This window comes from Carya illinoinensis, chromosome 1 (assembly GCF_018687715.1).
Source record: "Carya illinoinensis cultivar Pawnee chromosome 1, C.illinoinensisPawnee_v1, whole genome shotgun sequence".
Classification (NCBI taxonomy): domain Eukaryota; kingdom Viridiplantae; phylum Streptophyta; class Magnoliopsida; order Fagales; family Juglandaceae; genus Carya; species Carya illinoinensis.
Window position 1 is genome coordinate 46,747,294 of NC_056752.1, and position 13,019 is coordinate 46,760,312.

The window sequence follows — 13,019 nt, forward strand, 5'->3', positions numbered from 1 at the left end:
CCAAAGTGAGAGGAGCCTTTTTTTTTTTTTTTTTTTCAAAAGCAAAACATGAAAGTCAATATGGTCAATATATCAGCAGTACATCTAAACATCTCTTGAACAAAAAGAAAGGAATGCAGCAGTACGCAGCAGGAAACTCCGACCGGAGTTACGCGAACCCCCCCGACCGCGTACGTAGTACACACGCATGCTTTATCCTCCCGGGGCTATATAATGAGAACGCCGTTACGCTGGAATGCCATCATCAACTTCGTATCCAAGTCATTGTTCATTGTACCATTATCGCCAGCCCCTCCGGGTATTGTGTTTCCATAAACCCAGCTGCTAGAAACCTGTCCACTTCCTCTGCGATCGCCTCGTATTTTTCGGTACCAAAATTTCTGTTCTTCTGTTTGATCGAGCGTGCCTTTGGGTCTATAATCAACTTGTATTCGATGATTTCTTCTCCTATTCCAGACATCTCTATGTTCTAGAAGGAGGTCGGTCAACTGCTGTCTCACTTCCTTTGCCAGCCTGGTTCCTATCTTTACGTTCTTTCCAAAAAAAAAAGGTGATTTTTCCATCGTTCATTGCAGCGCATCTCATCCATTCCCTACATAAAACCCTTATGGCTCATTGATAACTGTGCTATTTTAGTCACAGTTTGTAGCTAATATACGCGTCTCTACCATTTCGCTTTGCAACATACCTCCGTTATCCTTATTTTACTCCATTTCATTCCCATAAACCTTTGGTAAACAAAAAAAAAAAACTACTCTGTTCTTGTCTCTCTAATTACTGCTTTGTCATTTTCTTTTCTTTCCAAAGCAAAATTGTCGCTTCCACTTTCCTATAAACCACCTTTTTCAGTGGCCTGCTTCTTTAACTTTCCACTCGTGTTTTCCAAACCAATGTCTAGCATTGTAATAGAATCTTTACTTCATGCATCCAGCACCCTCGGCCAACCCAACAAGAGATGGCACTGGGCTTTTGTGTCCATCTATTGTTCTAGAGCCCTACTATTCCGTACTTCCAAGGATTCTCTACACGAGAAGGCCGAAGTTTCACGCTCACCATCTTTCGTATTTGTGGATCTGAATTCAGACTACTGCAGGTTCAAAATCGATCAAACAACTCTGACTAAGCTCGTCAAAGAGAAAAATGTTAACAAGCTCCGAGAAATTGGGGGGGTTGATGAAGTAGCATCCAGTCTTGAAATCAGTGTCAAAGCCGGGATTGATGGTGATGTTGAAGACATTTCTCGTCGACATGAGGCTTTTGGTTCAAACACGTACAAAAGACCCCCAACAAATAGCTTCTTCCATTTTGTAGTGGAAGCCTTCAAGGATCTTACCATCTTCATCCTTCTAGGCTGTGCAGCACTTTCTCTTGCATTTGGCATAAAAGAGCATGGACTAAAAGAAGGATGGTATGATGGTGGAAGCATATTTGTTGCTGTATTTCTTGTCATCGTTGTTTCCGCCATAAGTAATTTTAGACAAAGTAGACAATTTGACAAGTTATCCAAAGTCAGCAACAATATCCGAGTTGATGTTTTGAGAGCTGGACGGCGTCAACCTATTTCAGTTTTTGAAATTGTCGTTGGAGATGTCGTTTGCTTAAAGATCGGAGATCAAGTTCCAGCAGATGGGCTATTCTTATACGGGCACTCATTGCAAGTGGACGAATCTAGCATGACAGGGGAGAGTGATCACGTAGAAGTAAATTGCAGGCATCCATTTTTAGTCTCTGGTACTAAGGTAGTCGATGGCTATGCTCAAATGCTTGTCACTTCGGTGGGCAAGAACACAACATGGGGCGAGATGATGAGTTCCATCAGCCGTGAAACAAGCGAACAGACACCTTTACAAGCTCGCCTCAACACGCTAACGTCATCAGTAGGTAAGGTTGGTTTGGCAGTCGCTTTCCTCGTTCTCGTAGTCTTGTTGGTTCGCTACTTCACAGGAAATACAAAAGATGAGAATGGAAATAGGGAGTTCAATGGCAGCAAGACAAAGATTGACGACATAGTGAATGCTATCGTGGGGATTGTAGCTGCTGCAGTTACAATTGTCGTAGTTGCAATTCCTGAAGGTTTACCACTGGCTGTCACGCTTACACTTGCTTATTCCATGAAGAGAATGATGGCTGATCAAGCAATGGTGCGGAAGCTCTCTGCCTGTGAGACCATGGGCTCTGCCACCACCATTTGTACTGACAAAACAGGCACTCTCACGCTGAACCAAATGAAGGTGACAAAGTCTTGGCTTGGGAAAGAATCTTTTGTAGCTAATGCTCACTCAATTGCTCCACATATTCTTGAATTGTTCCATGAAGGAGTTGCTCTGAACACAACTGGTAGTGTTTTCAAGCCTAGTTCAGGATCTGAAATCGAGTTCTCAGGTAGTCCTACTGAAAAAGCAATTCTTTCGTGGGCTGTTCTGGAGCTAAACATGGAAATGGAGCAATTGACGCAAAGTTGCATGGTTCTTTTTGTCGAAGCGTTCAATTCCAAGAAGAAACGAAGTGGGGTCCTGATGAGGAGAAAGGTAGACAACACAAGCCACGTACATTGGAAAGGAGCTGCAGAAATGGTACTGAAGATGTGTTCGAGCTACTATGATGCTTCTGGAATTATTAAAGATCTAGATGATGGTGAAAGGACGAAATTTGAGAAAATTATTGAAGGTATGGCCTCTAGCAGCCTCCGGTGCGTTGCTTTTGCCCATAAGCGAGTTTCAGAAGAAGATAATGTAGATGGCGAAGAACATAAAAGGCTAGAAGAAGATGGTTTGACCCTTCTAGGACTGGTGGGACTTAAGGACCCATGTCGTCCGGGGGTGAAGAAAGCTGTAGAAGATTGTCAATATGCTGGTGTGAACGTCAAAATGATCACTGGAGACAACGTCTTCACGGCAAAAGCTATAGCCACTGAATGTGGAATACTAAGGCCAGGCCAGGACATTCTCGGTGGAGCAGTAGTAGAAGGTGAGGAATTTAGAAAATACACACCAGAGGAGAGATTGAAGAAAGTTGAAAAAATTTGTGTGATGGCAAGATCCTCTCCTTTTGACAAACTTCTAATGGTAGAATGTTTAAAACAAAAAGGCCATGTGGTTGCAGTTACTGGTGATGGCACAAATGATGCACCGGCATTGAAAGAAGCTGATATAGGACTTTCAATGGGCATTCAAGGCACCGAGGTGGCTAAGGAAAGCTCAGACATTGTCATTATGAATGATGATTTTGCTTCCGTGGTCACAGTTCTTAGGTGGGGAAGATGTGTCTATAACAACATCCAGAAGTTCATCCAATTCCAACTCACTGTAAATGTTGCTGCTCTTGTGATCAACTTCGTGGCTGCAGCTTCAGCTGGTGAAGTCCCGTTATCAGCAGTACAGTTATTATGGGTAAACTTGATCATGGACACATTGGGTGCCCTGGCTCTCGCAACAGAGAAGCCCACCGAGGAGCTCATGAAGAGACGACCTGTGGGTCGGACTGAACCGCTAATTACCAATATTATGTGGAGAAACCTCTTAGCCCAAGCTTTATACCAGATAGCTATCCTCTTGACCCTGCAATTCAAAGGCGAATCCATCTTCCGTGTGACTAAGAAGGTAAATGACACATTGATCTTTAATACTTTTGTTCTTTGCCAAGTCTTCAATGAATTCAATGCGAGAAAGCTTGAGAAGAAGAACGTCTTCAAAGGGATACATCAGAGCAAGTTATTTTTGGGAATCATAGCAATAACCATTGTCCTTCAGGTGGTCATGGTAGAATTTTTGAAGAAGTTTGCAAATACAGAAAGGTTGAATTGGGTGCAATGGTGTGCATGCATTGGAGTCGCAGCAGCATCTTGGCCAATCGGTTGGATTGTAAAGTGGATACCTGTTCCACATAAACCATTTCTCAACTACCTTAAGATGAGAAAGATACAAGGACTCGCACTAATCTTCAATCTTATTAAAGATGGCTGCACACAGTGACACACTTGCTGTCAAATTGGAATCTGGTTTATTACTGTAGGTGTTTAATGTTATTTATTGTATGGGATATATCATATATGATGTGTAATTATTGTTGTCATATGCTGAGTAATATAATTCTCTTCACTTATTATTTTCATATATCGAGGACAATTTCAATAAAGTCTTCTGGCAATGTCTGCCTAAATGCAACTTGTAAAAAGTCTGGGATAAATCTATCACCTTTTATTAGCAAAGGCCAAGGTCGTAGAGTCATACCAGACAACATATATTTGGAAAATTCAACGACAGTATATGCACTCAGAGATAAAAACATAAATAAAATCTGGGTAATCGGTTGAAGCAGCATATATATATATATATATATATATATATATATATATCTAAAAGATTATTCGGCTTGTGTCAAGACTTATCACAAGCTTGGCCTTTAGGCCTTTACGGTCAATATAAAATAGCAAGTTATAGTACTGGTCCAATTGGGTTCCGATCTCGTAGATGTAAAGACATCATCTAATTTAGAGCTTAGTCGTCATGGACTTCCATGTACACAATAAAGTCAAGAATGAATAAAATAATTACCAATAATATGAAATTAAGAAAATAGAAGCAAACAAAGAATAAGAAGAAAGATAATTTAAGCCATGCATGAGTATATTTAGCGGGGATTTCATTATACACCCACCGTGGGCAGGGGCGGCTCAATACAAATTGAAGCCTAAGCAGAAATTTAAGTATTTATTATTGAAAAAATCTGATTGTAAACGATTCTACATACTAATACGTGTATTCATCCAACATGTTTAGTTAGAAAGTTAGATTTTAATGAAAATTATAATAATTTAAATTTTGAATATGAAGGCAGCAACATTAGTATTATAATCGGTACACGAATTCGCTTGTATGTAAGAAAACTCTTCATAATTATAATACAATAAAATATAAATTATTTTATGGAATATTTTCAAATTTTTCAATAAAATGAGATTTTATTTAAAATCTTTAAATAATTTTTTTTTGAATTTATATTTAATAAAACAACTTAAATGAGGCCTCAATATAAATTTTATGTCTCAATTTAGCAAGATCTTAAAAAAATATTTAAAATATAAATAATTCATTATATTAAATATTAAATTTAGTATTATAGGGCCTTGCATATATTGAAAAATATAAAAATTATCTAAAATTTTATTTAATAAAATAGTTTTTTTTTTCAAAATTAAATTTTAAAAAAATCATTTTAATTTTTTAGAGCGTTATATAAAGTGGGGATCTTACGCAATGATTTAAATGGTCTTACGATTGAGTCGGCTGACCGTGGGGAATATGGTCAGATACGTTTATAACAGTAAATTCGACTAACATGTAGCGTGCAAGTATGCGCCATGCGGTAATGGACCTCACGAATTTAGGCTGTTTATTCATCGACCTGGTTTCATGCGACACAATCTCTTAGGAAAAGGAGGCAGCTCAATTATTGGCCTGCTTATCAAAAGAGGTGCATGAAAAGCTTCCAACTTCCACGACACTGCATGCCTTATCGACCTGCTGAACCTCGATACGAGTCGAATGAAGTCTTGTTGCCTGGCATCTTTCAACGGTATTCTTTGACAGTCTGGCGTAGCATCATGTCCCTTTATTCGCCAAATCAAGGTTGAAACTTCATGCACGTTTTTGCAGCTGGGTTAGTGCTATTATGTCACTCAAGGTTTCCCACGTGCTAGTGTAAATTATATTTTTTTGAACTTTTTTTAAATATTTTTTTAAAAAACTAATACATCAATAGTAATTTTCTTAATTATTAAATAAAATAAACTATATGAATAGTTAAATTGAGAAGACAAACTTAACCGGCATAATATCATTTTCCTATACCATACTGTATGTGTGAAGCTGTCAGTTGTCAATGACTAAATGGTCTGGCTTGACTCTCTTATTAGACATTCACTTTACTTTGTGAATAATGCTAAAGTCATCTATTGATAAATTTTTTCAGGAGTGTTTATCGATTTTTTAACTTAATGGTTAAAACATTATTTTTTAATAATTTTCTGAATTTTTTTAAATGTTTAAAGTAATTTAAAAAATACTTGAAAAAAACAGAAAATAAAAAAGTGAATTTTGCCTAATCGGTGGGAATGGTCGGGGCCACTTCTCGATGGCCCTAGCAGTTCCCTTACTTTATTCATGCCACACTTTACTCCATTGAAGTTATCTGGTTTATTAAAAATTTAAAATATATATTTAAAATAAAATAACTTCCAAAAAAAAAAAAAATTCTTAAATTCCCAATTCCACCTTTAGTTGACACAATAGAAATCCATCAATTTGAAATGCTTTGCGATTAGTTATCTCTTAAAAAAAATTAAAATTAAAATGAAAATCTCTTCTAACTGCATGTAGGGAAGGGAATAGAAGAGATTTTTGGATCCACCAAAAATCGTAATCAATAACCACCCAACTCATGCAGAAGAATAGAAGGTAAGACTAACCAGTGGCTGCCATTACACTTCTATTAACTCGCGTGATTGATCCTTTTAAACATTGAAAAAACTTGTTGGGAATTTCCAGTTCTAAGCGGGTTGCTTTTTGCTTCCTCTATAATACATGTATTCCTACAAGTCTGAAGGCTTCCCACAATCCAACAAAAGCACAATCACTCTATAATACAATGCACCCGCATGCACAAAATGCACCAGTGCAACATGCAAAGCTGGGTGCTCTAATTACAGATGGAGGCAAGTTTTGAGTCTCTGTACCAGTGCCTCACATGGTTTTATTTGAGATCTGGACAGAGCTTTTACGGGATCAGGACCAAACAAGGAGATTAAAGTTTGTTTTTTAAGGTTTCTCCCAAACTGAAATCCACACATCTTGATACAACAAATAATCTAAGCTGGAACAGCTTCAGGAACTTTGCCATCGCTCATGGGAGCCAAACTGTCATAGTAGTCAACCAGCACTTTCCAACCACCAGGGCACATGAATCCATCAGGAGGATTCTCTTTGTTCTTTGCAAGCATCCGCATCTGTTAATTGCATGCCAAGATTTTTGAGATGATACGAAGATATAATATATATATTTAACATGTCCACATTTCAGACTTTTTAATGACTATCTTAAGTGTATGCTAGCAGCATTTATGTCAACAAAACTTACCTTGGTGCCTGATATGAAAAGGAAATCCTGTGATCTTGAGGGATCAAAAAATGCCATTCTACCCTGAGTTTTGTCATAGGCAGCAACCTGTAATTGCAACCAAGCAAGGTGACTAAGGATTCCAAGTGCAACATAAGTGGGTATTAATGGCAGCCAGCCAGATGATTTGCATACCCTGAAAGGAAGAATGTTTAGCCGCTCCAGTCCAGGTGCCATGCTCAATACTGTTTTACCATGGTCAGCATCATATAGATCTCTCTTTTCGACAGGATGGCCCATGCCAGCTGGGTCCCGACCAACAATGTAAAAGTTGGCCCCTGCATTAATCCTAGCCTTTGCATGCCACTGCACCTCAGTTGGGCCAGCATAATGCATTGGAGATGGGAATATAGAAACCACAGTCGTCTCTGGATCAAGAACACCATCCTCAAGCACCTGACAAACATTTCGATAGCATTAAACATGGTCACTACGGCTCGAGGTTAGGAAATTGTACATTGATCTCTTTTGGGAGAGGTCAAAACAAATCTCCAAAAAACCACCTGCCCCATATAAACCAAGCAATGTGCCAATGACTTTTCTAATCTTTTTCATAAACACGTAAATCCCAAATCACTGTAGAAAAATTTAGGGCAACAAAAATAATTCTAATCACTGCATCTCTGCTTCTAGTCTAGGCTTTCTTAAAGAAAGGGTACAAATCATTGCATGGTTTATGGAAGTTGAAACTTTTGAGTATGTATACCTTCTCGTGTTGCTTCATTCGCCAACTAAGTGGAACATCATCTGCCTTTGTATAGCCTCCCAATGGATGAAGCAAGAGGATAGGGTTCTTGTAGCCCATCTCAAGAAGCCGACAACGGGTATCCGTCATCAGCAAAGCATGGCCATTGTGTACAGGATTTCGAAGCTGGAATGCAAACACTGCATCTGCATTCCGCCTTGTGAATTCCTCACGGAGTTCTGCAGGAGACAATCGAAAACGATCAAGGCCATCGTGGTACTTGATCGGTTCTATAACCTCTAAGTCACCTCCGATCAACCAGTTTCCAGCATGGGTTATAGTTTCATCAGCGTAAGGTAGGCCAGGGGCAATGGTTCCCCAAGTTCTGGCAATTCGTTCTTCTTGAGGATGCTTGTAGATCTCAATACTGATTAAATCAAATGAATAGGCGAAGAAGACATTAGAAAGTACAGCAAGTCATTCAGTTCAATGAACGAACACTCAAATCTATTAATTTTTGCATGTTTTGTTGGAAAAGGAATAAACTCCAAAAAGCAACTTCATGTAATCACTTGTGCCATCACCCTATGACACACTAACCACATGCAATGTCCCAAAAAGAAAACTCACAATAGGACCTTGCTATACTGTTAAATCAAATCATTCATGCTAGAAAAGAAATGTTGAAGCAATTGCCAAGTAACCAAATAGAGTATCTCATATTGACCGAGAATGCAAATCGAAATTACAGCACAAAAACAGATTAAACCCCAGACTGATTCCCAGACAAGATTATGGTATATCCTATATCACACAACAGTAATGTAACCAGGTTTTATCAGGAAAACAATCAGACTAGTTCAAGATATTTAGATATCTAGGGTTGACTGTTAAATCTATTGCCACAAAGAGCTCAACTTCAATTCAAACTGAAAGACCAACTCAAAACAAATAAATAATTTGTCACGGTACTCTTCTTGTGCTTGTTGCCTGGTCAAAAAAATCTGATCACACAGTTAAAACAATAGTAAACTTTAACGGGCTTGACAAACATCAATCCTTTGCACACCAAAAAATTCAAAAGAAAGAATCAAAGATGAGTGTTTCTGAAAGAAAGAAACTTTGTGCTAAGTAAAAGAAAGAAAAATTGTCAGAGTGGGCACATATAATAGTAAGACTAACGACAATACTATTATATACATAAAACAGGTTACATATAACAGGTTATATTAACGGTTTAATTGTCAAGAGTAAAAGTCTAGTTCCCATGACTTCTTGGATAGTTGGATATATGGTGATTTACATGATCGTTCAAATTTTCTATATATATATTTTTAACCTCAAATTTTCTAATTTGATTATTTGTTACAGTGCTTATTGCTTTATATGTATAAGCGTTTACTTTGAGTTGTTCAAGCAAAGATGTTTTCCTGCTTAGATGCACGGCCAAAACTTTTTAATTTGGTTAAATTTCTTAGTCGGTAGTTCTTGCATCAAATACAATCATGTGGGACCTTAGAAAGGGAATAAAAAAGCAACAAAGATGGAGCAAATCCATTTTTCAATCTTTTTTCTAACACCCCTTAGACCATGGTATATGATAAAGCTATTAAATTTTTTTCTGTTGAATTGATTAATAATGACATGGTATAATCATCTTCATAGATTCATTAATGATGAAATGAAACGCCTTTCGTGCAACAATAAATTTGTTGCTTTGGGGGGGGGGGGGGGGGGGGGGTTGATTTGGAAGACTATAAACGGTGCATAAACAAATGATCATCAGATTGTCAAACCTATCACATAACCACCAAAAAATACCGAAAGTACACGAGGGCATAGATAGAGGCGATACATGTTAATGACTATCCTTCATGGTATTTGTAACGCCTAATGAAATGCCCAAACTACATGACCTATACTCCAAAAGGACTTATCAATGATACAATTGGAACCCTATTGGAACCTCATAAAGAGTAAGAACTTCTCTTTCCCAAACAATGTGGGATCTCATACACCACCTACCTTTATCCTTATCATATGGGGTATCACAATCACCCCCTCCTAAATTCCCGACGTCTTTGTCGAGCCCTTCAGTCGTAGGTAGTACGGCTCAAGTCCCACATTTCTTATTGGGATATGCTCTAATGCCATTTGTAACTCTCCAATGGAATGCCCAAACCACATGGCCTATGTTTCAAAAAGACTAGTCAATGATATAATTGGAGACCCATTGAAATATTATAAAGAGCAATAACTTCTCTTTCTCAGGTAATGTGGGATTTCATACACTGCCTACCTTTATCCTTATCATATGGGGTATCACATTAGGGCATTACAAATGGTATCAGAGCCTATCCCAATAAAAAATGTGGAATCTAAGCCGCACCACCTATGACAAAAGGGCCTGATGAGAATGTCGGGAATTTAAGAGGGGGAGATTGTGATATCCCATATAATAAGGATAATGGTAGGTGGTATATGGGATCCCACATTGTTTGGGAATAAAAAGTTATTACTCTTTATAAGGTTTCAATGGAGCTCCAATTATATCATTGACTAGTCCTTTTGGAGTATAAGCCATGTGATTTGGGTCTTCCATTGGGACGTTACAATATTCTTCTACACACACATATAATTTCCTTGCCTCAAATGAACAAACAAAGGCTTTGCAGGAAAAACTGAAGTCTAAAAATTATAAGCATCAGCAATGACTGAGGTCGCCTTAGGAAAAACTGAAGTCTTATAAGCATCAGAAATGACCTCAGTCATTTCTTATACACAAAATAAATCGAAACTTAACCAAACAACTACATGTCAAAAGGTAGCACACCTCCACAGATGATCAAAACCAACATATTTTTTCTTCAACTCCAATTAAAATCAACAGATAATTCCCATCATCTAAACTCAGAACACGGCATACCACATAGCCAAGCATATAATAAATAAAAAAACATAATCGACCATTTCCATTTACGCAATAACAGCCCAGAGTTTCATCTTAAACACGCCAACCAAAATGAGTGTCAAAATCACAAAATAAATTGAAAAAAAAAAGAGAACGACAGAGACAAAACGGTGTCTTTACTCTTTGAGAATAGCCACCGGGTTGTTGGCCGAGTCGAACAGAGCGACTTGGGTGGACTCGCCGATCCGGTGCTTCTGCGAGTCGTCGATGGCCAGAACGATAGGCACCGACATGTTCACGACCGACCCGTCTTCTAGTCGGAGCGCGTTGAAATGAAGCGTTTGGAGGAACTCGGACTCTCTCATGAAACCACTGAGTGGGCTTGCCCACCCTTCGCTCAGCACGTGGACCCATTGAAGATCAATCTTCGAGAGCCTAATTCTAGGCAGAGACAAAGCCTCCCTCTTCTTCACATCTCTAAGAGGCTCGTCCACCACAAGCTCCACGAGCTTGCCACCGTCCGGCTCGATCAACCCAGATGAAACTCGGAGCCTCCGGTTAGCCCTTCTGACGGAGGGAAGAGATACGGAAACTTTGCGGATTTGGGCGAAATGGGTATTAGGAATCGTACTGAGGGAGTGAGAAGGGTACGGTGTTTTGGTGCAGACTGCAGCCATCGAAGCCATTGAAGGTGGAGACCAACAAATGGCTCTCTCTGTTTCAGGCAATGCAAGCTTTGTTTATTCGGAGGTTATTAATAATAATAATAATAATAATGAATAATATAATATATAATCGTAAAACGTGTAAATACTATAGAACCGTTTAAAAAGAAATATAATTTATAATTAAATTTTTAATATAAATTTATTTATTTATTTAAAATAATTATATCATACCTGTACACTCATAATTATTTCTCTTCTCGATAATAATATAATCGGGAGAAGAGAATTAGTGGGACGGGAAAGGGTAGCATGGGGTTTTAATTTTTTGAAATTGGATTGATTTGGAGCAATGGAATCATGGGAAGGAATTTTCTTTTGGATTTGGATAGAGAGAGAAATCGAGATTTTATAGGAACGGAGAGAGAGGGACAGAGAGTTGGACCAAAAAGGGGGATGAATCTGGACATCTTTTTCCACGCTCTTTTCACAACTTTTCTTTGTTGTCCTTCCTCCGTATTTCTTTCTTTATAGGTCTAACTTAGAAATCAATTTGGGCACCCATGGCTATTTTATATATTATTTCAATGCGAAAGACCAAAATCACCCTTCTATTGGAGTATTAGGATAATGGTCTGTCTCTAGTAATGCATCACAGTTTGGATCCCACTATAATAGCTCTTATCATTATGTAGAGTCAATTTGAGAATAGCATAAGGAAAATGACACAAAACCATTGGTTAGGTTGTGCTAAACCAATGTTTAAAGAAACATGTTATGAGAACATTTGAAAATATAATCACCTCTTTTGGAACATATATACTCCTGTATATACAATGAATAATGCTGTTATGCTAACCTAATACAAAATTGATTTGGACAACTAGTTTTGATAATATTGTATATTGCAGCTAGTGCTAATACCCGCCCGATAGGCCGCCTTCCACCCCTGTTTGAAATGGCCATATGTCTCATCATCTTTGCTCCTACTCCCTAATGAAGCCATATGCCCTCATCCTATCCTACAAAATGACTCTCCCACCATCCAACATCCATTATGTAATGCTTCAACGGAATGTCCAAATTGCATAATTTTTACTATAAATTAATTAGTTAATAATATAATTAGAATCTTATTAAAACATTATAAAGAGTAACAATTTTTCTTTCTTAAACAATATGACATCTCATACACCATCTATCCTTATCATTTATCAAAATGAGATATCAAACATCATATATTGGACCAACATCTAACATGTGAGAGATAGAGAGTCTAAGAGGAAAAAACCTCACTAACTTACCTAGCAACAACAACACAATAGTATGCAAGAAGATATGATTTGAAAGTTAAGAGACGAGAAGAAGAGAGAATTAAAGACGAGTGAGGAGAAAGAATACGAAGGGAGAATAAGGTCCAGTTTGGTTACTCAGTATATATCAGTTGTTTTCATCAAAAATATCTTATTTGTACTGTATAACAGTTTTTCCTATCTAAACATATTATATTTCATCTTTAAATTTAAAAAACATCTATTTAAAAAATATCTATTTAAATAAACACTAATGAATAGTGAAAACTGAT

At 37.7% G+C, this 13,019-nt stretch overlaps 2 protein-coding genes across 2 annotated transcripts; one reads left to right on the plus strand and one right to left on the minus strand.

Moving 5' to 3' along the window:
- The first annotated feature begins 228 nt into the window (after nucleotides 1–228).
- LOC122278010 (putative calcium-transporting ATPase 13, plasma membrane-type) lies at nucleotides 229–4,108 on the plus strand. Its single transcript, XM_043088057.1, has one exon. The coding sequence runs from the start codon at nucleotides 891–893 to the stop codon at nucleotides 3,969–3,971; it is 3,081 nt and encodes a 1,026-aa protein (XP_042943991.1). The 5' UTR covers nucleotides 229–890; the 3' UTR covers nucleotides 3,972–4,108.
- Nucleotides 4,109–6,613: 2,505 nt separating this feature from the next.
- Nucleotides 6,614–11,529, minus strand: LOC122278018 (ATP sulfurylase 1, chloroplastic-like). Its single transcript, XM_043088067.1, has 5 exons — nucleotides 10,950–11,529; nucleotides 7,880–8,285; nucleotides 7,309–7,569; nucleotides 7,135–7,221; nucleotides 6,614–7,003 (listed from the first exon to the last, which is right to left on the minus strand). Exons 1-5 carry the CDS (start codon nucleotides 11,453–11,455, stop codon nucleotides 6,866–6,868), a joined length of 1,398 nt encoding a protein of 465 aa, XP_042944001.1. The 5' UTR covers nucleotides 11,456–11,529; the 3' UTR covers nucleotides 6,614–6,865.
- Nucleotides 11,530–13,019: the final 1,490 nt, after the last annotated feature.

Bases quoted from the DNA above. Each gene is read 5' to 3' on its own strand.
- LOC122278010 (XM_043088057.1), top strand. From the start codon at position 891: ATGTCTAGCATTGTAATAGAATCTTTACTTCATGCATCCAGCACCCTC.
- LOC122278018 (XM_043088067.1), bottom strand. From the start codon at position 11,455: ATGGCTTCGATGGCTGCAGTCTGCACCAAAACACCGTACCCTTCTCAC. The intron at 7,570-7,879 runs GTATACATACTC...AATGTTTGTCAG, and splicing joins GAATGAAGCAACACGAGAAG to GTGCTTGAGGATGGTGTTCT. The intron at 7,222-7,308 runs GTATGCAAATCA...TTGCAATTACAG, and splicing joins TAAACATTCTTCCTTTCAGG to GTTGCTGCCTATGACAAAAC.